Below are 26,357 nucleotides of genomic sequence, written 5' to 3' on the forward strand. Positions count from 1 at the left end.
AACAGACCTAAGTTTAAACATATATTACATATAAAGGAGTACTTAATATATTGTTTGCTGAATTATAGATGTTATTCTTTATTTCTTCAAAAAAGAAATTTTGTAATGAAACAGAAATCAAATACACAATCCTGCTCATGCTGGTACCCTAACCAACTTCTGACTTGTGTTAGTATGTATCTCCTCTCTTCTGGCTTCAGCAGGACTTTGTAACCTTCTTGTATTTGTGGAATTCTACATGTTTAGACTGTGCGCTCTGTCCTGGAGATAAGTAACTACCTTGTCATCATGGCAGATGAAATTACCAGTAAACACAAGTTGGTTCTTCAAAAAAAGAATGAACAGCTCACCTGGCCCATTTTTCATACTGCAAAATCAATATCAGGAGCATTGCTTTGTATTTAGGTGTATGGAGACATGATGCATTTCTCCTCAGTGACCTCTTTACAGCAGGAAAATGAGATTTAAGTGAAAACTTGAAAAACTCCTCTAAGGTTACAACAGCAATCTGAGGAACCACAGCCTTATCTACCATTGCTTAACTTCCCTCTCTTTCCTCCCTGCTCCCCATCCCTCAACAAATCAAAAGACATTAAAAAATAATCAAGGATTGGCCAACTTATAAACAGGTTAAATGAATGACAAAACAGAGTTTTCCAGTCTCCTATAGGAAATATGATAGTATTTAGTTATCTGCTAATACAGTATTCTGATATTGGAGGGATCTCTTCTTGCAGGCTTATAAAAGCTAAGGTGCAGTTGGAAAGGAGTAATCACTGCTGCTTCACACCTAGGAGTAGAAAGAGTAGATGCTTTCCAAAATCTAAAATGAACGACATATGTGTAGATTTTTTTAGTCTTAAACCAAACCACATAAATATCTTATATTCTGCCTCCTTTAAGCATCACAAAGGAATTTTAGTAGCGTTTGTACCTCATACTGTGTTTTTTTGCACCCAAGGGGTATTTTCAGTATAAATTTTCACTTGGTTTGGCTTTCAGTTATATGAAGGGACAGGAGGGACACACGTAAGGAACTCTGGGCTGCTGCCTTCCCATTTGCTGCGGTTGTAACTCTTCTCTCCATGTGGCAATAGATCTTGGGTGTGAAGGACTTCCTCTGTGAAATCTACACTACAAGCGAAGGCTAAAAGGAAATTAAACCAAAGCAGGATAAACCCATACACCATTTCCAAAATTATGCTGAGCATTCCTTTTTCTGTACTTCCATAAAAGTAATTTTGGCTGTTGGCATCTTGGCAGGACTACAGAAATTCCAAATGTTGTATTGCCAGGGATCATGTTTAGTTAAGTGGTAAATATGATTGTTCTTTGTGTCCAATTCTCTTTATATATTTGAGTGCTGCTTTTCCATTTATTTAAATTTTTTTTCTGCCTTTCTTTGTATTTTTTCTTTGTGTTTTGTTTTAGCTTCCTAGTTTCAAGACCTCCCTGAGTGATGCAGGCATTTTAATCCCACTGAAGCCATAATAACTCTGTGTGAGATTTATTATTGCAGCAAGTTTTCAGTCTGTTACCAATTGTCAAATGTAAAGAAAAATTGTTTCCAGTAAAACACATGAACTAAGTGAGTAGTTTGCTGGATTGTGAATGGCTTTGGTCTATACTGGATTCAGCTCGCTCCTTTGTTACTGTTTACTTCATATTTTCATCATTGTGTGCAGAAATGCATTGCAGCCAGCAGGTTACATGTGGATTAAATAAATAAGGGAGAACACTATAGCGCTCTGAGAAGTTAACAGACCTGGACTTTAAGAAGGAGATAACATTTTTCACCTACTGTACCTAGGTGGAGGATGTTTTACTTGCACTCTCCCGCCTACTGGAGGATGCCATCATTGTTCCTATTCTGCTGACTGTGAACAACAGCAGTCCCCTGCTTCTCCAGCAGTTTCAGATAATTGTTTTGATGTATTGCTGGATGAACGAGATTTGCACTGCCCTGCAGTCCTGCTGATACAAAAATGCCTTTAAGATCCTGCCTTTCCCATCCTAATCTACAAAGGAAACAGGAAAAAGGAACTTAAACTCCCTGTACTCAGACAGCAATGAGACTGCCTGCGCCAGTGCTCTGATTTCTTGCCTGTGACTTGTAAACAGCGTACCATGCAGGACAAGAGTAACTGCTGAAGGTCTACCCCGCGGAAAGGATACTCCATGAGCGACTCTAAGAACTGGATGGATATACTTTGGGAAGCATGGACCCTCTAGCACACTTAGTTCTCTATGGATTCAGCCTGTTGATTTCAGGTAAACTTTGGCTTTAATAGCTGTAGTGGACCTGTCATTCCTTTATTTGTTTTTCACATGGTATGCACCTATGCTTTGACTATCTACCCTTCACTCCAGCGTTTACTGATTTAAGTACTCATGTTTGTTTCAGTGAGTCCACTTCTCTGTGCAGAGCTCTTACAGAGACTGAGGGCAGGGCTGGGGCCGAGCAACTGGGGGTGATTTGAATGCACGTAGGATCCACTGCTGCAGCTTTTAACTGTTGAAGTTATTTGCTGACACATGTTGCAGCAGGGGTTTTTTTTCTGTCTAATGGTACTAATTTTCACATACAGCTGATAACTTTGAAACTGTTGGTGTCTTTCCCTGAGAAATCTGTTCTAAATACAAATTAAATGTCAACTTCTTCTGTGACTGACTTTATGAACTAGCTGTGCACTTGATGTGTGAATTCCAGTATCTGATTTTAGACAAGATTCTGCAAGTGGAATTTAGATGAAAGTTAGTGAACAAAAAAAAGGGAAAAAATATAAGATCAATTAAAAACACTTCAAATACAGTTATATAGCTATCAGCAAATCTTATTAGTTCAGCAGGTCAGAAGTTATCATAAGAGATACCTGTAGAAAGGTATACAGAAATATTATACAAATTCAAATTTAGTTTATACTAATTTCAGCATTAATGTTAGAGATACATTGCTGAACCTATCACATGGAGAGCCCTGAGGAAGACTGTCCTCCTGCCATCAGATTCAAAGTTACTCCACATTTGAGTGTCACTTTTACAATCTCATTTTGATTTTCTAGTCAGTTTCTTCTGTAAAAATCTGTAAAAGAAAAATACAAGTCACATGATAACCTTAGACTCTTAACTCATCCTTGACCATTGTACTGAGATATATATATATATATATCTATATATATATATGTTCTAGTCCATCTCACAGTAGAAATGTAATTTGTGTTTTATGTCTAAAATGTGTTTTAAAACTGCAAATTGTCCTGCAAAGAAAACCAGAAAGTAGCAAGAAAAGACAGAAGTCCTCATTTCCATGCACAATTGCTTTGCACAGATCTTCTTGATTAGCAGCATGCTAACAGCTGTTAACAATAAAATTGCAATTTGAGGTGTTACTTTTGTCCTCTATAAAAGGCTAGAGATTAATGCAGACAAAGCACCAAAGTTTTAAATCTGTTGAAATCTTGTTTGGAAATATTCTTATCTAAGCAATTGCTATAATAGGCTGCATATTGTTATTACCAATTATTCTTCTGTGGCTTCAGTTTTTTTGATTGTTTAGCTACACATGGATTCAACTTATTTAGTCCTCAGATCACTTACAGCTTTACACTTTTTGAAAATACCTGGTGCTGTAAGCTTTATGAATGGAGAAGAAAAGAAAGTCCGGTTCCAACTTTTTTCCTTGTCCCTCCTGTTTCCCTGCATGGTGTGATATACTATTTGACACAGACAGCAACGACTGTTCTTGTTCATTAAATCACGAGTACTTCACGAAAAGAAACAAGTCATTTGCAGAGATTAGCTTTAAAAATGTGGAGAGTACAGACAGCCCAGCACCGATGAGCTGCCAGTCACTGCATTTTCCACACGGGGTGACCAGCGAGGTGTGTGCTACAGTCACACCCATCTCAATAGATCTGTCAGCTTTCCCGCTTTTGTTTGAGAATGATATCATATTTCCTGGGGCGAGCAGTAGAAGACAATGCGAGCCTGCTTTCCTCTAGATACTGCAGGCGGAGTTCAGGAAAGCAGGAATGACATTCTCTGAGCAGGGGAGGGTCTACACTTAGCACAGACACTGAACTGGCTTAACCTTGTCCCTGATGATTGTGGGCTTCTCTGGGTGTGTTGCTGGGTAGGCACAAAATCCACTCCACCCTTTTCCAAGGTATAAACTACTGACTTGGCTGCCATTAGGAGAAATGGCCTTCGAGTTAATGTCTTTATTTTTAATAGTAGTACTCCATTAGCAGCTAGAGCTAATAATCCAGTTCAGAAGGTGGCATTCAAATTATATCCAAATTCTCACTTTTGAACTTTCTACATTCCATAGCAAATGTTCAATTAAACTGATAAGGGGTTGAATTTAATCCTGCTGGGATTTTTCAAAGTAGACTATCACCACATGTTTTTTTGTTGTTGTTGTTGTTTATGTCCATGACATTTTGGACTAGCAAAATTATGCTGACATCTATCCTCAAGTATGGATTGTGGCTAGGTTCAGTCTTAAGTTCTGACCAAAGAAGGGCTGCAGATTTACTTATTCCTCTAAAGGCAAGGAATGAGTATCACCACTTGCATGTTGCCTCAGAAATGCCTCAGGCATCCTCAGGTATCCTCTGATGGTCTAGAAATCTGCTTGCAGTTTCTCATAGTGAGCTCTCAGAAATGTTCAAGTGTGAGTCTTATTTTAGCAAGATGATCACCATCAGTAAAGGTGAAAACTAGCAACAATTACAATTAGCTTCAAGAACATTTCTTTCACTGTTTCTATCAGGAAACAAATATATTGTCAAATGTCTCTATTCTCCAAGACAGAATTTTCTGTGCTACAGTTTTGCTCTGCCAATAATATTAGATCCAGTGTCTTTCTAAAAATACCGGATTTTTTTTTTAGCTGTTGGACCCATATATGGTAAAAGACTCAAAATATTATAATAGCCTAATTATATGCAGTGCAGCAGCATTCAATAGCTCTCTATCATCTATGGCTGCATTTTCTTTGGGATCAGGATGTGTTGGGAAAAAAATCTAAATTATCATTATTATGTGACTCATTTTCATATTTGGAAAGTTGAACAGCTTTTAACATACATTACCAGACACTCAAGCACCTTAATAATGCTGTAGGCTTTTCAAAATGAGAAGTCAATATTTTTAGTTGAATTGGAAAGTTCTAACAATTCTGTTTCAAGACTTTTATTTCTCTTTTGAAGCCTCACTTAACCAAAAGAAAACCTGTATTTACCAGTGCCTAATCCATGCCTGTGACAGTGAACAGGAATGTTGTTCTTACCATAATTAGAGGGACTAGGCCTCTGTCAGCATCTTCAAATAGACTGATGTCAGATCAAAGTGGCACCTGAGCTTCAGTGTGTCATATGCCTGAGTGCTGTAGTTTAGAACCTTCCACAAGGAAGTGGAGGAAAACCACTTCTGACCTTTTAATCTCTGGTATTTCATAACTCTAACTGTGAGGTGTTAATATTAGGTATTTGTTACATGAACAGACATTACACTTATGCACCTTTCTGATGCCTAAATCATCAAACTACTAATGTGAATTAGAGGAATTTTAATCAAATTCACTTTTTTTTCCTGAAGTGTATTTGATTTGTGAGACCCTGAAATTGCATCTGCCTGCCATACTGTGCCTGGTTCACACCTCCTGAGGTGCAGCGTAGCTCACAGGAAGTTTGTGTTCCCAAAGGTCATTTCAACAGCTGGGAATAGTCAGGAGTGAAAAGGCATTACATCAGGACCAAAGGAATCAGAGCTGAAAGGGTAAAATGAAACCACACTTTATTTGTAAATGTTAACATATGCTATTGTTTTAGATACAATTTTCATATGTAGATACATGAACACACTTGTATTATATGGTTTTCATACTTAGTCATAATTAAATGGGTAGATTACTTTTTTGCTGAATTTTCATTTAAGGGAAAACAAGCTGTAACATTTTGCACAGATTGTCTGATACCCACAAGATTTTTGGGTATCTTGGAAGGCTTTGCTGTACAAGAGACTAGAAGTCATAGATACTGAATGTCACTGAGCAGCTGTCTCTAGGGCATGGGAGATGCAGTTGGTCCTTCATGAGCTCACAATGAGAATTACCTGGGCTGGAAAGTGACTCTGTATCAGTCACAAGCATGAATATGCTTGGCCTAGACCCATCTCTTAAACAAACCAAAAAAACCAGTTCAGCTCTCTGGGAAGACAAAGAAGTCATGGTGGTATGAAGGGTGTTGGATAGGCACAGGAGCAATGAACCTAAGAAGGATGCACCTGCTACTTGTATGAAACAGATTTAATTCCCTGAGCAGTTCCCTTAGTAATGTAAGATTTGTCTAGGAGTGGAGGGATGAAGATCCTAGAGAATCTGCAGTGAAGAACTGCCCTACAAAGAAAGTCTCTATCCTGTGCTGGTAGATCATATTTAGGATGCTGTTCCACTGTGGCTTTGGTGGAGGTACAAAGCAAGTAACAACCCATGTATAAAAGAGAGAATTTCCTATAAGGATTTTAAAATGCTGCTTTTTTATATTACAGGTTTGGTAGCTGTTCTCCAACAAGGAGAACAGGGTCATATCTTAAAGAAGTAAAAAATCTATCAAAATACATTTTGTAATTCATCACTTGGAATTATTAACCCCTTTAGGGTGTAAAGATATTAGGCATTTACTAAGTTCTGACAGGATTTTTGAAAGAAACATTAACAAATGACATCTCTCTTTTCAAAAATACAAGCTTTTTACTTCAAGGCTGGTATTTTTTTTCTTGCCTCCTATTTATTTATTTACTTGCACTGTCAGCCTGACTAATGAAGTGGCTTCGTTAATTTCTCCTTTGGAGTCTAACAAGCCTTCCTTGACAATGCAGTTCCAACGGCACTTCTGATTGTGCTGATGATTTTCCCTTGTGTTATTTCCTGGTTGTTCATCACAGACACTGGTCAAGGGCCTTGGCCTCCTTAGTCACAAAGTGTGCTTAGTACCAGAAACACCTCCCAACTACTTTAGTCAGGAAAATCCGTAAGTGGCAAAATGAAGGTACCCTTCTGTACAGGCAAGAGCGTATCAGAATGTGCTCTCCCAGCAGTCAGTGCTCACAGACAGCCAACCTTATGTTTATTTTATGCACTGATAATTGTCTACTGTGTTATTTTACCTACATTGGCTTGGCACGTGCCCACATACAACAAACAGTAAACGTTTGCAGTACAAATCTGAGCTTCATAATGCAGCTGACAAGGGCCAGCCTTGTTAAGGACATATTTATTTTGATGTGCACATACACTCTTGTTGATGTGATATCCATATTTTACTGGCTGCAAATCCAACCAGATGCACCTGAACTGCAAGCCTGTCCTACTGGAGCTTTCCCACATTCTTCACCCTTTCTCAGCATTTTCAGCATTACCAGGCATACTGTGAGCTAGTTATTCAAATAGGCATTGCTGCTGATATGTTGTTTTCCTTTTTACTCAGTTGTGGTCAACCAGACCTAAGGAGAAATAATGACAAATCACACTTTGGTTTCTTGTGTTTTGGTTTCTTTCTTTTGTTCTGGTTACTCACACACACACAAAAAAAAAACCCCAAAAAGGAAAAAAGGAAAAAAAAAACCCAAAAAACTTCACATATTTAGGCACTGCTTTCCCCTGGAAATCTCAACCAAGCTGCAGCACTGCTTCTCTGGCTTTTTCATCTTAAAAGATTGTTTTGACAGGTTGTGGCATACAGAGAATACAAGAAGCCAGTGGCATTTCCTTCAGCTGCACCAGGGGTACCCAAAAGCAGATGAGCAGATACCAAGATAGGCAGCCCTCCTGGCTTTGAAAAGCTATTTTGTTTTTCACACATGTGCTCTGGTCTTACCACTACTCCTAAGTATGATTGTGATAGCTTGTCAGTAATTTTTTCATCTCTTATTAGTTTCACAATATCTTCCCCGCCACATAGAAACAGTGTCCTATTTCTAAGGGCAAGTGGTCTTGGCACTGGAATCGTGAAGCATCCCACAGCTGCACAGTAGCATCATGTAAAATACAGCAAGAAGATTCTTTACATAAACAACACAAAACATTTTATTGGGAAACCTGGTTGTTAGCTCATTTGTCAGATATTTTCCATGAACATTTCTGTCTTTTTTTCATCCCTGCTATTCCTATTGTATGGTAAATAATCTTAATATCTTTGGACAATAACAACTTCAGCCTTGTTTTCCTATGGAGGAATGAGCTATCAACAGAGAATCTGAGTCACTGGGAGAAATTACCTGAGCTGCTGCTATCTTTGCATTCCAAATAAAATTTCCAGAACACTTAAAGATCACTGAGCCCATAAAATGAATACATTTTAAGGGGTTTCAAAGCCCCTGAAATTAGTTGCTTTTTTAGAGAATGAACCAAAAATAATACAAGTGTTGAGAGCCTAGAAAAAAAACCCCATAAAAATAGCCAGATTCTGTTTAGTTGTATGTTCTATTCTCCCTATGAAAAATATGCCTAAGCAGTTCATGTTTGGGTTAGTTTCTGACTGACTTTAATATTACCTAAGGAGTGCTTAATTTGTTTCTTTTTGGAAGAAGAGACATGTGGATTTGGTCTCTATTTTATTTATTTCTTCATGTTTAATTTGCAGTATTTCCATCCTGATTATCTTCCACATTGGCTAATTAATTTTAAAAAATCATTGTTTATTCAGTACTTCCCTAAGAATTAATCAAATGCTATCCTTCTTCAGTAAAATTGCTTGTATGGTTGCCATTTGTATTCCTAAATAGATTAATTTAATTCTTTTGATCTGGTACATTGTTTCATACCAAAAAATAAAGCTGGAGAGGGAACAGCTGAATTTATAACGACAAAACAAGACACAATGAGAAATACTGAGGGTTAGGCTATTTAGCAAGCTGGGTTTGTTCTAAATCAAAACCTTACTATTTCAAGCAGAAGGAGTGCTCATTGTTATATTCTAAGAAACTTGCAGGAAGAAGGGTTGATGACTTCAAAGTTTGGGACATATGTTTTCACCAGTCTCTAAATGACTTTCAAATCCTGCAGTGAGTATCATATACAACTGACTGCCATTTTCAGCATAACACCAAAACTAGGCTCAGATTCTACTTTCCCCCTGCCACTATAGTATTTATATGATTTATATTCCTTTTCCCAGGCACTTATTAGCAGGAATGATTTGTATTATTTGTATTATTTATTGTAATAAAATTATTTATTAATTTGTCACAGCAATAACAGTAATAGAAAAGAAAGAACTACATAAGCATTACATATTACATCTATTCTCTGGTGAAAAATGGAGTGCAATTCACTGGAATTTTCCGCCCTTTCATTTTCTCTTAAATAATTAGTACTTTAATCTTTCTGCTTATCTCTTACAATAGAACTTCTCCTTCCTCTGTTACACTCCAAATGCCAGGAGGAGGACTTGCTGCTTACAGTCACTTCAAGCAATCAATAATAAAGCTCTGAAAGTGTAAGGAAATAAATACATCAGGTGTGAGATGTCTAAACAATTTCTTTTCTTCTGCTACCAATCAGTATTAACAACTAAAGCTTTTCCTCAGAACTTTGAATTCTCAAGAACCCTTGCAAATATGACCTGTGTCCATATTAGATGCATTTTGAAGGACAGTGAGGTATGGTTGTCCTGTGATGGAGCTGACAACTCTGGCTGCTTTCTCTGGAAGAGGAAGGTAAGCCATTGTGTTGAAATTTTTTTCCAATTTTTTGGCTTTGCAAAAGCCTCATACTAGGTAGAAAATGCCTAGAATTTTCCCATGTTTTCCTAGAGACAAGACAAGGGTTAACAGTGGAAATCTGGAAGTGTATGGGCAGAGATTGTCAGAAGAAAGGACAAATCAACACTTTTCTCCTAAAAGTTGCTGTATGTACTCATCTATGGCATCAAACTATCTCAGCTCAAGATGACCACATTTATACAGGAACCCTAGTGTCTAGCACCAATAATGATCTAGAGCAGTGATATTTTAATCTTTATCAGAGATTTACTTGCTCTTTGAGTAGAACTATGTGTGGGATGTGTTCCAGGGAATTTCTGAGAACTGTTTCTTTCAGCTGTTCCTAGCTGAGTTTTGCTGGTACAATGCAGCACAGAAAACATGATGACTGTGCCTGTAGGAAAGAAAGGCATTTTGGTAGGGAATAAGAACATACATGGACTACAGACACAGCATGACAAATTTGTTCTCAGTTTAGCACAATTTCCCCAGGTGAATATCATGGAATCATACAATAATTTGAGTTGGAAGGGACCTTTTTAAAGTCATCTAGTTCCAATCTCACTACTATGGACAGGGACACCTTTGTTTAGACCAGGCTGCTCCATCTAGCCTGGCTTTGACATCTCCAGGGATGAAGCATCCACAGCTTCTCTGAGTAATATATTCCAGTGGTTCTCCTACCTCACTGTAAAAAATTCCTTTCTTATATCTAATCTAAATTGACCCTCCTGTTGTTTCAGGCCTTATTCTATCACTACCTTTGACAAAAATCCATTTCCAGTTTTGTTATAGCCCCTTTAGGAACTGGAAAGTGCTATAATGTCTCCCTGGAGTCATCTCTTCTTCATGCTGAACAATCCCGACTTTCACAGGTTTTCCTCATAGGAGAGGTGCTCCAACACTCCATCATCTGCATAGCCTCTTCTGGACCCATTTCTACAGGTCCATGACCTTCCTGTGCTGGGACCCCAGAGCTGGATACAGTGTTCCAGGACAGAGCAGAGGGGCAAAATCCCTTCCCTTGCCCTGCTGGCCACACTGCTTTGGATGCAGCACAGGATACAATTAGCTCTCTGGGCTGCAGAAATCTGTACTAGAAAAGCTGTGAAAGATACAGCTGAGTATCACCCAGCAAGGGAGAGGACAGTCCTGTAATTTGGAGTGGGCCAACAGCAGCTGTAAGTGTTTCCCTCCATTCATTTTGCTGTCTGGGCTATAGTCAGTGTGCTGGTGTTTAAACTTGATAGAGGATGCCATTTTCACTGTGCTGAAAAGACTCAAAGTACAGCATCACTGTGGGCAATACGTCATAAACACTTGGCAATGGGTCTTCCTTGCATGGTATTTCCCATTTACAGCATTAGCCTTCTCGCAAGAGCTTTCTCTTCTCAAAATCTATTTGCACTCACAGCAAATTGCTTTCCTGATAAAGTCTATTCTTCAAGGACCAGGGCAGGAGTGAAAGGACTTTGTGATAGCAGCACAGAGGATTGTCCCTGCTGCCGAGATAGGCTGCTTCCTGTCTCTACTTTTTGTGCTTCTCTCAGAGCTAAATTCTGTTGTCCTTATTTGGTTCTTACATACTCAAAGCCTTCATTAACATCTAGAATATAATCTACCTAAATTTTGCCAGACTAGGTAAATTCCTTTCTAGCAAGAAGAGTTTGTTTATTTGAAATTGTGTTACCATTAAGAGATGCTGTAGGAATCCCCACCCAGTGGAGTCAAAAAAAGCATTGCTATCACCTCCAAGGCCTTAGGTTGCTAAGATGCCTTTTTTTTTTCTTTTTCTTTTTAAAATTATATCTAAAGCACAGCTTTTCTTAGTGCAAAACTTGCACTATTTTAATTTCTGCTTCCAGTATATTCCAGCTCTGAAACCTTAGCTGCAAAGTCATGCTTGACATATAATTCCATACTTACAGATATAAATTAGATATAATAGATATAATAGATATAAATTCCTTTTAGAGGCAGGAAAAAAAAAATCTATGTTTTTCTGGGAAGAAACTCCATCTCTGTTCCATCTGCCTCACTGAGGTATCTGGGCTACTCTGAAGTGTTTAATATGACAAAAAGCCACCTATCTTTAGACAATGAATCACAACGCTATCCATTCACTGGGGGCTAGTTTTTGATTCACCCAGAATATTCTCAAACTCAAATTAGCAATACATCAACATATTCTACACCTTTATTGCCTTAATTGTTTTATTGCGTAGGAGAAGCCATGCAGCAAATGCCCTGGATCTGGTAGAATGTTGCTTTGCATATGGATCAAAGGCAGTATGAAAGCTGGTCCTCAACATTCAAACTTCTCCTCCTGCTTTTTCTCAGAGTATTAGAAGGTTGAGCTACAGGGAGGAAAGAGGTGTTATTTTCATCTTTCAATCTTTGGTGGAAATCAGAGGAAGAGAGAAATGCTAGGGAAAATGGAATTGGAGCCCTGTATGAAGAGCTGTCCTCTGAAGGACACCAGCCCCTTGGGCCTACATCTTTGTATTGGAAAGGCGGTTGCAGATCTATGCCCTGTGGATTCCAGGCAGAAATATCAAAATATTTCACTTCTACTGTCTAACACTGGGCCTGACCTCAATGCAGAAAATCATGTCAAGTCACAGAATTTGAATCCAGATTTGATTCTGAGTACCACAAAAGTTTGCAGAAACCAGGATCTTGCAGTTTGTGATTTTACGAATTTCTCTACCTGTGATCCTTGCTGGTCTAAACTGAAGCTGATCTCAGTGCTGGTGACTGTTGAACTATATCTGCCTTTGGCTAATGCATCAGATCTATACTAAAAGCACAAATGTTCCTCATATAAAACTAAGAGCCTTGAGACAAATGCCCCGTAAAATGAATGTGTGAGCTGACCCCATTTCTACCACATACCTCTTTAACTTTGTTCAAATGCTGCACATTTGCATTGTGCAGCAGGATGAACTGACTTTCCTGACCTGCACGTTTATGCAATATTTGCTTTAATGTTCGTTGCAACCTTTCCAGAAGGTTTCATTTCTCCATTATGTAACTGCAAGTTATCTGAGCTGGCTCATGAAAGGGTGGTGGCTGTGGAAGACTGGTTGGGTGTGGTGAGTGTCAATGTGCTGTCAAGATACTTCAGTCCCCAGAGTGGTTGCTTGCACTAAAAGCAGAGGAGGACCTCCTCCCTTGGCCCAGACTACTGCAGAGACACACGCAAAGACTGCAGTTAGCACTAAGACCTTTTGACCTTCCTTATCTAAGACTATACCCCTTCCTTCCCATCAGAGAACATTTGGAAGCTGACTGCCACTAAATATTAGGCCTCTCTATGTAAATACAAAATATACTTGTATCCAAATCAGGAAAACAGACGTGATGAATAAAAGAAATCAAGTATTCTTCCTGTTTCAGCTGGAAAAAATGTTAGTGTTTCCCTTCTCCTTACCCTGAACTTAAAAAATAAAGGGAAACGCCTATTATTTGCCAATTGTTCATTATAGGAGAGCTGAGTTTCCCTCCAGCTATGCACATTTGAACAACTAAAATTGTGGCGCTCTGCTAGAAGATATTTTAATTAGGCTTGTGTCTCTCTTTTTCAAAGAAACTCTCCCCTCTTATGTGTTTCACTCAGTGCTATTGATCAAAAGAAGCAATTAGGAGTGATTTAAACCTTACCTCACTTAACTAGTGGTGCCAGCTTGCTCTTTGTTTTTTGCATAAGTTGCTTTGTGCCGTGGGTCTTGCTAGTGTCTGTTAAGGCTTCAAATATTTAATGTAATTGACTATGAAATCATTCCTCCAAATTCATAAAACAAATACCCCAAAAATGAAAAAAATACCCCAAGTGTTCAAAGTACTACTAGCTCCTATAAATTAAAGTCATAACTGCTATACATCAGTTCATACCTACTAAATCTGAGTAAAGGACATTGAGGAAGCACTATTAAATTGACAACCTTATCATCCACCAGTTCTGTTACCAGGAAAGCACCATACTTGAAGCATTTATGTGCATGTCTAACTATGCACAGATCTATCTGTTTTGGCAACCTAGGGTTTTCCTTGGGCTTCTACAACAGCTCTTGAAAAATATTCAACACGTTTGCAAGATTTGCTGCCTTTTCTGAGAATAGCAAATTACATCTGTTTGTGTCATAAAAAATAAATCCTCGAGTCATTGTAACAGAATACTTAAATCTGTGTTCATCCAGTTTTGCACAAAAGCTGTGCACAGCACCAGGCAGAGAAGCCCTGAGCACTGGGTGACACAGCTTACCTGGTGATTTGATTGGCCACATCAAATTCTGCATTAATTTTTCTTCATTCTACTTTTTTTTTTTTTCTTTTTTTTTTTTTTTTTTTATTAGGTAAAGTAGAAGCGGCACTAGACCTCATACTGATCAATTCCTTCCCTCTGGTGGGCAACTCTGAGACATCACTTATATGTGTCACTTCCAAATGGCGTGCCCATGAGTCTATCACAATAGGCCGGGACCAGGAGGATGTGGCAAACCAGCACCGAGAACCACTGGAGGTTAATGAAGATTCCAAGAGAGCAGCAGCCAAAACTGTGGTGTGGAAGAGGGAACAGGCCAGTGAAACTATTGGAGCATATTACTGCGAAGGGAAACTCAAGGATGAGGTGACAAGGATACACACCATGAAGATGCCACTGGGAGGTAGAGTATAGTGGTCACATCTGAATTTGCCATGGCACTGCTTGCAGACTGACCGCTATCCCTAGTTGATACAAGTGGGCACAAACATGGCCCCAGACCAGGAAAGGCAGTCCTGAGTCAATGAAACTAGTCTTGGTTCAAGGCCTTTTTTTTTTTTCAACAGTGCAGAGAAACTGGTTGGTACTAGGTGCTAGTCATTTCCTTGTGGAAGTTAGTCAGACATCTGTAAATTTTCTGTCTGCATCTGGCTACTGCCAGGAACACAGAGTTAGCTGGCAATTAAGGTGGCCTCACTGACCCCACAGAATAACATAAATGACAACTCTTGCACTGGGTTTCTCACATCCCAGACACTTGATTTCAAACAGGCTTTCATTTTAAAAGTTTGATAGGTCTGAGATGTAGACAGCTAAACATCATTATCTTATTTTTCTTAAGTAAATGGGCAATCTGAGCATAAAAAATAACTGCCTTGACTAAGGTTTAGTTAAACTACAGATCAGCAATTCTGGATCTGCATAGTATGTGTCAGTGCGGAAAAAGAAAAAAGGGGGGTGTCTCTCAGAACTGGAAAGAAAATCCAAAGGAGTTTTCCAAAATCTGAGAAAACTGTTTACAAAAATCGACTACAGGTTTCATTATTAATTTGATTTTGGTTTTAGGCTATACACAGTAGTAAAAGCAGATATGGCAGGAATATAATGGGACAAACAGGTGAGATTTCCAGGGGCCATTAAACTGCATTTCCATATGTTCAAAAATTTTCCTTGTTTCTGGTATTCATTTGATTTCTGGAACAAGTTCCAAAGCAGAAATCACCATCAGCCACGGACAGGCACAATAAATTTTGCTTAATTTTCTGCAGCAAATCACATTTTCAAAATTGAAGATGATTTGTAATATATTTTACTGTACTGTTAATATTTTGTGCCATGGTAACTGGTCTGTAAGGAGACTTGACAACTTTAATCTTTCTTAATAAGATATTAGAGGAATTTTTGTTGTTGGTATCTCCTGAAATTACATAACAAATTAATAAAAGGAGATATTTTCATTTGTAAGAACTGCAGATAGTGTCTATTATTTCTTTGAACATGCGTAGGTTGGAAGTAAGCTGAGTAGAATAAACACATTTTACTTTGGTTTATGTTTTCTGTGTCCAAACGTGGTCTTTGAAGGGTTGGATTGGTCACCAAGAAAGCTCTGCAGATGCATACTGACAACTCCATTGTTTCAAAGTAGGCTGCAGTGAGGAGGAGATAAGATAATAGTCCATGGAATGTCAATATGACCCTGCCTGTGGCAGTCTGCCAGCAAACTGAGCACTTTTCTAGCTGTTCTGTTGTAGAGCAACATCCATGGGTGGAAAAATGTCTTCTAAATCGATAGTTCTTTCCACTTGGCATCTGTGGGCCTAGGAGCAGAGAATTTTAAGTAATCAAACTTTGAAGGCTTCTTGTTGTGACAGATATTGTTCTAACAAGTAGTATTCACACCAGCAGTTGATAGGTTTCTTTGATTAATTTCTGTGTTTGAATCCCTTTCTCTGATTTTCTCTGCAAAAGTTTTCACTAACAAAATTCAAACTAGCAATTCCTCAGTGAAAGCACATTATCTAATCAGATTAAATGGTGAGAAAGAGGTGCATCAGAAATTCTCCTATTTGAGAAAGGAGAATTTCTGGGAGAAAGAGATTAAGGAAAGATTGTGAGGTTTGGCAAAGCATATGTATCTGGAAAGCAGACCTTTTTCTACTTTATGGTTGTTGTCGTCATAATTTTTAAAGTCAGAATATGTCTTGAACAGCAAAAATTGAGTTGAAATGTGCAGTGATCCATTAGGGACACCAAAGTCAAGGGAAGAAGCAGCACTTCTAGAAACCCAGCCAGTGTTTTGGATCCTCCTGGCAAGAAGCTGGTGAAACACCATCATTTTAATCATTTGGGTAGCCCCACTGACTTAGTGGGAGCTGCCATCTGCCTGATTATATTCCTATTATCAAATATGAACATACAGTGAAGAATTTTGCTGTGTAGTATGGAAAGATAACAGGTTCATTTTTCTGATATATTTTACCATCTGCTATTCTGAAAGTAACAAGCCCATTTTCCTGAATTCTTTATACTGATTTATTATAGTAACACATGTAATATTCATACATGCAGTGAGAGGGAACAGTTTATGCTTCATCTACTTATGGGGAGTGATCCTTATACCGTATAAATACACATCTCTAGAATAAAACACCACAGAGTGTTCTCCTTCTAGTCAAATACAATTAATTCACTTTCTTTACACAATAAATGTTTATTTTCATACATATGATTGAGTTTTCCCCACAGAAATGCAACCATAGAGCTGTCAAATGGACAATAATGGAAATACTAGAAGTAGAGCTTATGGCACTTGTCCTGCAGCTCAGTTCATTATGTCTCTATAAGGAATTGGCACACTCAAGATGTGAAATCATGTCATACAAGTCACAGTCTAAAAATATGTTGGAAGTGAGCCCAACAGGGAGTGTGCATTCCTTTCCATTGCAACAATACTCTGTAGAAAAATCTTGTGGTTTAGCCTAACGTGCAAAGAAAAGTAAATGGGAATACAAAAGTTTAATATCTTACTAAAACAATTAGTATTGTCTCACTAAATTTGGTCCAAAAAGCACTGCAACTAAACCCCTTAGGATCATTTGTAGCTAACCATTAATTTTTTGCAAAAGATGTTGAATGTTTTTTTTCTTAAATAGATAATGATTTTTCAGTACACATTTGTTACTAATAAATAACTTCTAACTTGGGAACTGCTTTCAGTTTTTGTTGCTTGTTTCTAATGAAATCTTATATCATTATTCTATATTAGAATTCTCCGTTTCTCTAAGATGCAAGTGTAGATACCAGTGTTTAGGTAAAATGACAATGCATGTACTTAATGTGAAGCAGGAAGACTCCTGCTGAAATCAATTGTATATAACTTACAAAGAAATGAAAACATGTGGCAGAGCCTCAGAGCGTAACCACTAGAACTGCACACGGGATGGAAATTCCATTCTGCAAAGAATTGTGAATTTTCAACAGTTATCTTGTTTCCAACCATAAATAAAACATTAAAATGCCAAAATTTTCAAGGAAAAAATATCCTAGGAGAGAAGTTGGCTTGGATTGATAAAAATATCTTCATTCTTGCTCAGATTTTCTTTCTTTAATTTTACATCATGTAATACAAACATTTTATTTTTGATTTAAATTCTATCTTGTAATGAAAATATCAAAATGTTCTTTCTTTTATTGCAAGAATATTATCCTTTTTTACTTCCTCAGATTTTGCAAAATAATGTTGTGGAGGTACTGACAGAATATCAGCCTCGTACAAAATTTGATATAACGTCTGTTTGCACATTTTTAACATTTCAGTTATATAAAAAATACGACAGAAAGTTACTTGATTTTTTTTCTCTGCTTTCTGATCCTATCTCTGTATTTCTTTCCCATTAACTTTTAGCCAGCCACAAGCTCCAAGTTTATTTTTTTCTCCAACAGTTGGTATGGACCAAAGGGTATTTTGTCTACAGTTTTGTAAAAAATGAACCAAGAAAGGAGGCATGATTCTGGATAAAAGGCAATTTTTTATGAATCACTTGTCTAACAGTTTATATTAACTTGTATATATGTTTCTTAAAAAAAATATTTGCTGTGAAATAAATGTTACTGTAATAGAAATGGAACCTCTGCAAATGCAGAGCTGTCTAGGAGCATGGATGGAATCTTCAAGTTTTCCTTTCAGCTGAAGCTCAGGTGGGTCTTGTGTCAGAAATGTCCACTTACTGGGGAGGCAGGTGGCAGCAGAGGGAAAAACAAAAATGGAGGGACTCACATGGAGGAACTTGCATAAGAGGAGCCCTTAAGGCTAAAAAACTACAAATCTAGAAAGAGCAAAGGGGTTGGTTTAAATCAATATGTTGCTCCCTTGAGTGGTCTAAAAGGGGGGAACCTACAGAGGTATCAAATTATCCTCCAGGTAAGGAGCTGAATAGTTAGGAAATCAAATTGAGCTAATTTTAGAAAAGGGTTTTTTTTTTCCCATATAACCTATAAACGACTGTATGGCATAAACCTTCTGAGCTAAAAGTGGAGAACCCGCATTTTTCCTCAAAACATTTCACACCCTTCCCTTTGAATTTACCAAGAAAATGAAATGAAGCATCCTTAACTTCTAACTTGTTTCAAAATAATGTGGTGATTAAAATTACCATTTCACTAGTTTCAGAAAGAGCTATTTCTTGGGTTTTTTTCTGTCCTTTCCCCAGTTATCTTCTTAAGATATTTTTCCATTAGTATGGATAAGGAATAAGCAGAAACGTTTCTGAAAAAATCTTTCTATCTACTCCTTTCCTAGTTGTTTAAATCAAGTTCTATGTTCAAATGTATAAAAGTACCTTTCTGTAAGCAGGAAAATGAATTTCAATTTCCCTGCTGGAAAACCACTCACACAGAATTTTTATTTTCACTAAGCCATATTTCCAGGTGAGAATATTTTGGTAAAAGTATCACAGCCTGTGAATATGATTATTGTCCTTTGGTTCTTAGTGCAGTCCAAGACTCTGTATTTCCAGAATTTGGTGAACTAACACAAGCAAAGACTTACTCCATCCTATGTCACCTTGTCCCAGCCCTGCATTGTAGAGAATATTCTAGCAGACCAAGGACACGATATTTTATTCAAGGCCTGTTTGCACAACCCAGCCCACAGCCCCAGAGGCAGTGTCCTTGAAGTCTCCTTGAATAACAAGAATGAGGGAGAACAGTGAAGTTGTAAACAAGAAAGAGGGTGATAAGCAAGATGCACTTACTGCAGAATGGGGAGTAGAGATTGACGTAGAGGCGCGTGTGGATTTGCATATAACCATTTATGTTGAAGTAGATGCCCGTGATCAAGTTAGTTTAGCAAATAGTAGTTTTGCTTAAGCTGCATGAACCCTGTAAAACCCTCTAAAAATGTACTGATTGAAGCAATAAACAGAGTTCACTCTTACCTCTATGAGGGCTCTGCGAATATTCTGAGCGGTTTTCCTTTACTGCATGATTATGATTTCCTGAACAATCCCAACAGTTCTGCATTATAAAGCTTAAGTAGAAGAGAACTGAAATCATCCTAAGTATTTGTTTGCCAGTGATGACTTGTTCCCTACAATATAATTTCCGGTATTTTTTCCAGTCTGCTTTAAAAATGTCTTAAGGGATAAAGACACTTGGGAAAGTGTTTTACAGCCATTTGAAGCTCCTGCTTAGAAACTGTTTCCAGTTACGAAGCCAGAAGCCAATTATTTTTTTCATGCCTCAGGTTCTAGTGGAAGTCTGTTGTTTCAGGGTATAGGCAAGTCCTCTGTCTTTGCCAACACCTAGGTTGAGGCTGCTGATGGTAAAGAATCACTTTATGCTCTAAAGAAATTGAGGTATCAAAATCCAAGCAACGCTCATGCTGTAAACCATTCTCAGGTACCAGGCCAGAGACCAGATAGAGGCAGTAACTGCTATTTATCACGTACTTCTGTTTTCAGCTTCGTTCCACCCAGTGGCATTAACTGTTACAGCAAATAAGGGAGAGCATGTGAACATTTCCTTCATCAGAATGGCATCAAAAGAGGAAGATGCAGTGATCTACAAGAATGGTAATGAATCTTGTCTTTTCTCCTCCTGCTATCATTGTTTCAGTAGAGAGCCAAGTAACTCTTTTACAGTTACTGCTGCTGATGCCCATGCTGTGCAGCTGTAGCAGACATCATTCATCATACACTTATGTATGTATGTATGTATGGTTCCTAAAGGGTTGAATTGCCATCTCCAATATGTTGATCTGACCTGTTTCTCTTCCACCAAAATGCACAATCCTCTGTTTATATCTTTGGTTTGTTTTTTGTTTTACTTTTTGATTTCCTTATACATATCTACATATATTTGCCTGTTGTTTTTAGGATTTTTGTTCGTCTGTTTCTTTGTTTTTCTTTCTGGGCCATGGTGAAGGACCAGTTAGTGTATCTTTCACTGCATTTCTACGGCTTTTCAAGTCATACTTTTCATTCTTCAGAAGTCTTTTTGAGGTTATTTATCTTCTATGATGCCTTTCAAGCTAAGAAATTAATCACTAGTACTCTACTATTAGAAAGAAAAAATCATTAACAAAATCTAATCCTTATTTTGCTCAACTACAAGAATTTTGTAACACCAACTGTTCTATCTAGCATGGCACCTAAATCACATGTACTCACCGTTCAGCTGTCTGCTGCTTCTGCTCAATGCTTGGAAATATGCACAGGTTGCTATCTATGTCCTGTAGAAATGAAAAGAAATAGAGGTCACTAAAGCTCACAGTGCCTTCATAACCAGAATGTTAAACCCAACAAATTATGAAGGTGGGAAGCACATGTAATGTACTCCTCCATCTTTGATAGTGTAGCTTACAGTGAGCCACCAGGAAACAGGGAGTAAATAGAGCAGGATGAGGTAAGGAAGTGTCAACACACTGCCGAAGAACTCATGTAGTGAGTCAGCCTCAACCCCAGTTACTTGGAGCACTTCAACAGGCTGGAAGAGTTACATAGATAAAAGGTGACTTTTAAAGAGACAATAGGCAAAGTAGTAGTAGTATTTCACAAATACCTGTTTCTTTGCACTTCAGAGATTCAGCTGTCAGGGCACAGCAGACAAGTTTGCTATCACTTGTCATTTCAGGGTCCCTAGGAAAATTTTGTGGTCTCCTGTCACCAGTTTCTCAGAAAAGAACCAGATGAGATGTTGGAGCAGGAGTGTTTATATCATGACAGTCCCTTAGCTGTGATTCCATGTGGATATTCAGCAAAAAATCTCTGACTCTGGAGAGCAGGTCAAGTTTTTCAGCTGAGGTTGATGTTGGAACAACACTTTTGAGAAATCCTGATACAGCAACTGGAAAACAAGAGAAAAGGCTTCTGCTACTGTATTTAGCTCTTGCAGTCTTTCACTTCAGTTCTTTCTTCCTCCTTATAGAATCTCACAATGGCTGTCTAGACTGTGAAATGGTTCTGCTAAACAGAGTTGCTTTAAGAAATTGGCATAACATCTTGGAAAACAAGCCATAAGAATTCAGCCTTTCTTAGCAGACTGTAAGCATAAGGCTTTCTTAATGCTTTGCTGTCAAGTTTGTTATGCAGCTTGTAACTCAACAAATATGTAGAAAATGCCCCACAGTTTCAAAATAAGTCCCTTTCATTATTTGTTCTTTTAATTTGACCCTCTTTTCATGGACAATGATTGTCATGTGCTGTCATGGACTAAAGTGATCCACAGTCTTTCTGCTGTTTTGGTTATGATCCTCAGCAAAATTTTACATTTCTAGACTGCCTTAAATTTGACAACACTCAAATGGATAGTATGTATGGTCACAGACAGCAGAGGTCCTGCCTGATGGCTGTTTACCTTCTAAACAATTTAAGAAAAGTGAAAAAAGGGGAAAAAAAAAATGTTGCACTTTCAGTGTGACTGTAATGGAATGTAGAAGATGAGGACAATTAGATTAATGAGAGTACAATTGGCAATGATCATTAGGCCATTCTAGCTGGCGAATCAGAGCAGGATCAGGCTGTCTGGGTTGTTAATGTGAGTAAGCTGGGATTTTGCAGCCAGGAGAAGTCCAGATGGAGACCTCTATGGCAGACCTGATGGGAGTTGAAGGAAACCTAGAGAGGGACTTTTGACAGTGACCAGTGACAAGACAATGGGGAAAGGCTTTATTCTGAAAAAGGGTAGGTTTAGATCAGGTGCAAGAAAGAAATTCTTGTATGTGAGTGTAGTAAATCACTGTAACAGGTTGCCCATATAAGTGTTGGTTACTCCATCCCTGGAAGTGTTTGAGGCCAGTTTGGATGGGGCCCTGAGCAACCTGATCCAGTGCAAGGTGTACCTGCCTGGCAGAGGGTTCGAAACTGAATGGTCATTAAGGTTCCTTCCAACCCAGGCTTTTTTTAGTGAGTCCCACAGAGACATGCAGTAGTCATAAAATCACAGTTTTGCTGTGTGAGTACATTGGTGGATGACTTTGTTTGTACAGTGTGGATGAGTATGTGCACAAATATTTTAGTGAGAGCTATCTGGACCTGTCATTAACCTACAGCAACAGCTTTGCTCTCATAGACTGGAGTGGAAAGACTCCTGGAGGTCCTGAAGCTCAATGGATGCAGCTTCTCTTTGAGAGCAACCAATGTTCAAATAATTTTACCTAGTGATCCAGAGGGATGGAAGAAGACCAAATACTACTGCTTTATTTAGCAAACATGTGTGAACAAGCACAGCAAACTCAGAATAAAACAAATAAGCTCTTTGGTGAAAAAAAACTAGAAGAGACAGAAATGTGTTAAATCTGGGAAGAAAGCTATGCTGAGTTCTTCCTGCTTTGGTCTCCTAAGTAAATCTTTGTGCTAGTCAGAATAAATTTGACCTGACTGGCATTTGCTCTTCAACTCCAGCCACCCTAGAATCCTTATAGATTATTATCCTTTATTTCAGAAAAGACCAAGGAACAAAATTAACACTTTGAATCACTAAGCTCTTGGCAAAGCTGAGTGTGAAGTTGTTTGTCCGGTTTATCTACTAAATCCCCTCAAGATGTATCTTCCTTTTTGTTTGCACCTCTCCAATTATGGAAAACAGTACAGCTACAGCTGTCAGAAAATTCATAATTAATACATTGATTCTGCTGCTTAGCTTGCCCCAACAGTCCTTCAGTAACCAGTGCAAGCTCATTTGTTTGTTTAGAGGGTGAATGACATCTGTGTGTGGTATCTGTGTACTCCTTCCTCAGGCTCCTTCATCCACTCTGTGCCCAGGCATGAAGTGCCAGGAGAACTGGAAGTCTCCTATCCTCAAGTTCAACCACAGGATGCAGGGGTTTACTCTGCCAGATATATAGGAGGAAACCTTTTTACTTCTGCTTACACGAGGCTTATTGTAAGACGTAAGTTCCACTAATGTGTGGTGATGATTAATTGTTAAAAGTCAAAATTAATCTGAAATTAAATATATTGTGCCCAAATAAGGGCCAAAATCTTTCTTGGTGTGTGCTGCCATCAGATTATGTCAGAAGGAAGTTTTACCCAAGGGTCTTTGGTACAAGCCAATATTGATGTCAACAGCTGAGAGAGAAAAAACCCAAAATCTGTCAGTTTTAAGTTCAGCATATCTGGGCATGTCTGGACCAGGACAGCTGGTTCTTTTGTCAGCATCTCAGCTTTTCAAACACCAAGAATGAATGAAAGAGATAATACTCCACTAGGTCTCACTGTTCTCCATGGTGAGTTATATCCAGACCTCCTTTATCCTAAGGTTCATCACCTTTAGTATACATTATTATAATTTCACAAACTACCTCAGCTTTAGTTAGCTCTTAAGGTTCATTTCTTATTGGATGAAAGAATGAGTTGGGATATTTTACATTAAGTATTTTACATACTTTGCTGCTCATGCTGCTGTGTCCATTAGATATAAAGAAAATTATATTCCGTCAACTTGGAGAGAAATATAAGACTGATGTGAAAAAATAGATATCTGTTGAAATATCTCACATTGTAGAGAAAATATTTATGATGTTAAGACACATTTCATTCATGAATATCCACACAATAGTTTGAGGAGTGGTGAATAAATAAATATAATGGCCCAAATTTGGATTTTGAAGCTACTGCTACGTTACTAACTACAGTGGTCCAGTTCTCTGGCATGCCAGGGTCCATATAGATTGTACTTTTATGTATTTCACTGTTTTCTCTAAAAAGAATATTACAACTTCATGGGTTACTGAATAAGAAGACAACAAATATGTCATTATATTTTTTTCATTAAAAGGATGTGAAGCTGAGAAATGGGGCCCTTCCTGTAGCTTCCACTGCCCCTCCTGCACAAACAATGGCATTTGTCATGAAGATACTGGGGAATGCATCTGTCCTCCAGGTTTTATGGGAAAAACATGTGAGAAAGGTAAGTAAATAATATTTTCAGCAATTGCTTATTAATTTGTTCTCAGTAACAGAAATCGCCATACTATTCAGGGAAGCATCATATGGAGTGCCTGATTTTGCAGCTGGTGCCTGAGACAGGACAGAGTTGTTTGACATGAACCCTGAATTCTGTTCTGGCTGTTCTTGCAGTTGGGATTTAATTTCTCTCTTTCTCTCTTTTCCTAGTAGAGATTATGTTGCTAGGGAAGAGGAATGTTTCCAACAATCCTTGATCAATATGCACTTGGACAATATGCTACCCATCTTCTAGGCTCCATCTTAAGGATACACTGGCACTACAAAATATACTAGAGATTCCCTGGCTGCTTCTGAAGGGAAGCTAATGTGCTCACAGGGTGCTTTGTCTCTGTAGGGACATCAACAGTGTATGTGTGTGCGAATCTGTGTCCGCAGCAAGTAGTTTGGAATTCTGGAAAACTTATCCAGTATCACATTGCTTTGAATTCTCCAAGCATCTTTCAGGTTGATTGCTAAATATGTATCCTTTTATCTGAGTGAATTGCAGCACTGCAAGTACTAGAGCTAAGCTGTTGGAATAGTTGACACCCGAACCACTCTAGCATAGCACTGCTCTTATAGAAGCAAAACCTTGACATCAGCAGTTTCACATGCATTCACTGCTAGGAAGAATATTTGGTTTTCACGGCGCTGCTTATTCATTTTACATTAAGAAGGCTTGTAAACAGAATTTGTTGCTTAATTGCTGTCTCCACAGATCTAAAGCAAGGGTGCTTGGCTGAAAGATCTTCACAGAGAGAAAACTGTTTCTGCTGCCTGTACTTAACTGTCAGAACAGCCATGGCTTAATTTGCTGTGGTTGTTAATTGATCTAGTATTTGAATGATCAAAGTGCTATTTTTAATATAAATTCATGTTTTCTCTTGTCTAAGGCAGGATCATCAGAAGCACTAGCTTTTTCATAGACAATACCACTGGATTATTCTTTCCCTCTCTCCTTTCAACAGCTTGTGGAGCCAACACATTTGGCAAAACATGTGAAGAGACCTGTAAAGAAAATTACGGCTGCAAAAACTATATGTTCTGTCTACCAGATCCATATGGTTGTTCTTGTGCAACAGGATGGATGGGATTGGAATGTGACAAAGGTATAGGAAAAAAAAAAAAAGAATGTGGGGGTTCTTAATGTTCTGCACGCAGGAAATACAGAAGGGAACAAACACAGGACAGTAATAGAGGATTTCTTTTTATAGTCACATAAAAAGGTTTTTTCTGTAATGAGATTGAAAAATAATGGAAGACATCTTCTAGTACCTTTTCACTAACTTCAAAATATGAACTTGCAGAGTGCAAACCTGGGTTTTATGGATCAGATTGCAAACTCAAATGCAATTGCCACAATCGAGGAACATGTGACAGATTTAAGGGCTGCATCTGCTCGTTCGGATGGCATGGTCTGCAATGTGAAAAAAAAGGTACAGTAAGGTGGTAAATGGTTGTTCCCAGTGTAACTAAAACAGATCTTAATGCTAGTACAGCATTACCAGTCCAGGTTGGTATTCTTGGTCCACTCACTACTTTCCAGGGGCGTTGAGATTTCTGTACAGCCTCATTGCAATACAGTATTTTTAAACCTCTGACCTATATGTTGCATTCATCAGGATGATATGCTAACATTTAATCTGATTTTGCTTTCATTAGAGGTAGATTTTCAAGCTTTACTCCATAGGATTTCACTGATCTTAAAATCAGTCTCTGACAGAAGCTGCACATCTAGATTTTTGTATAACCTCATGGTATTTTACCATTACCTACCTCTTATTTGGCTGCACACATTCCTATAACATGAGCTTCATGACCTGAAGACTGAGACTCTAAGACAACACCAGAGTTTAAAACTGCTGTGTCAATCTAGGAGAAAG

The 26,357-nt window shown here is 38.2% G+C and overlaps 1 protein-coding gene across 3 annotated transcripts in view; it reads left to right on the top strand.

Moving 5' to 3' along the window:
- Nucleotides 1–1,681: 1,681 nt before the first annotated feature.
- Nucleotides 1,682–26,357, top strand: part of TEK (TEK receptor tyrosine kinase) — a 41,350-nt gene continuing 16,674 nt past the window's right edge. Inside the window, exons 1-7 of one of the 3 annotated variants that reach the window (XM_023944457.2) lie at nucleotides 1,682–2,271; nucleotides 14,121–14,432; nucleotides 19,990–20,100; nucleotides 23,265–23,417; nucleotides 24,305–24,436; nucleotides 25,443–25,583; nucleotides 25,782–25,910. In XM_023944457.2, the coding sequence (XP_023800225.1) occupies nucleotides 2,220–2,271; nucleotides 14,121–14,432; nucleotides 19,990–20,100; nucleotides 23,265–23,417; nucleotides 24,305–24,436; nucleotides 25,443–25,583; nucleotides 25,782–25,910 (1,030 nt within the window). In that variant the 5' untranslated portion in view covers nucleotides 1,682–2,219. The remainder of the gene's footprint in view (nucleotides 2,272–14,120; nucleotides 14,433–19,989; nucleotides 20,101–23,264; nucleotides 23,418–24,304; nucleotides 24,437–25,442; nucleotides 25,584–25,781; nucleotides 25,911–26,357) is intronic. The other 2 variants (XM_023944458.2, XM_023944459.2) reach the window with 2 other exon arrangements.

Source organism: Cyanistes caeruleus, chromosome Z, assembly GCF_971803275.1.
Source record: "Cyanistes caeruleus chromosome Z, bCyaCae1.hap1.1, whole genome shotgun sequence".
Taxonomy (NCBI): Eukaryota; Metazoa; Chordata; class Aves; order Passeriformes; family Paridae; genus Cyanistes; species Cyanistes caeruleus.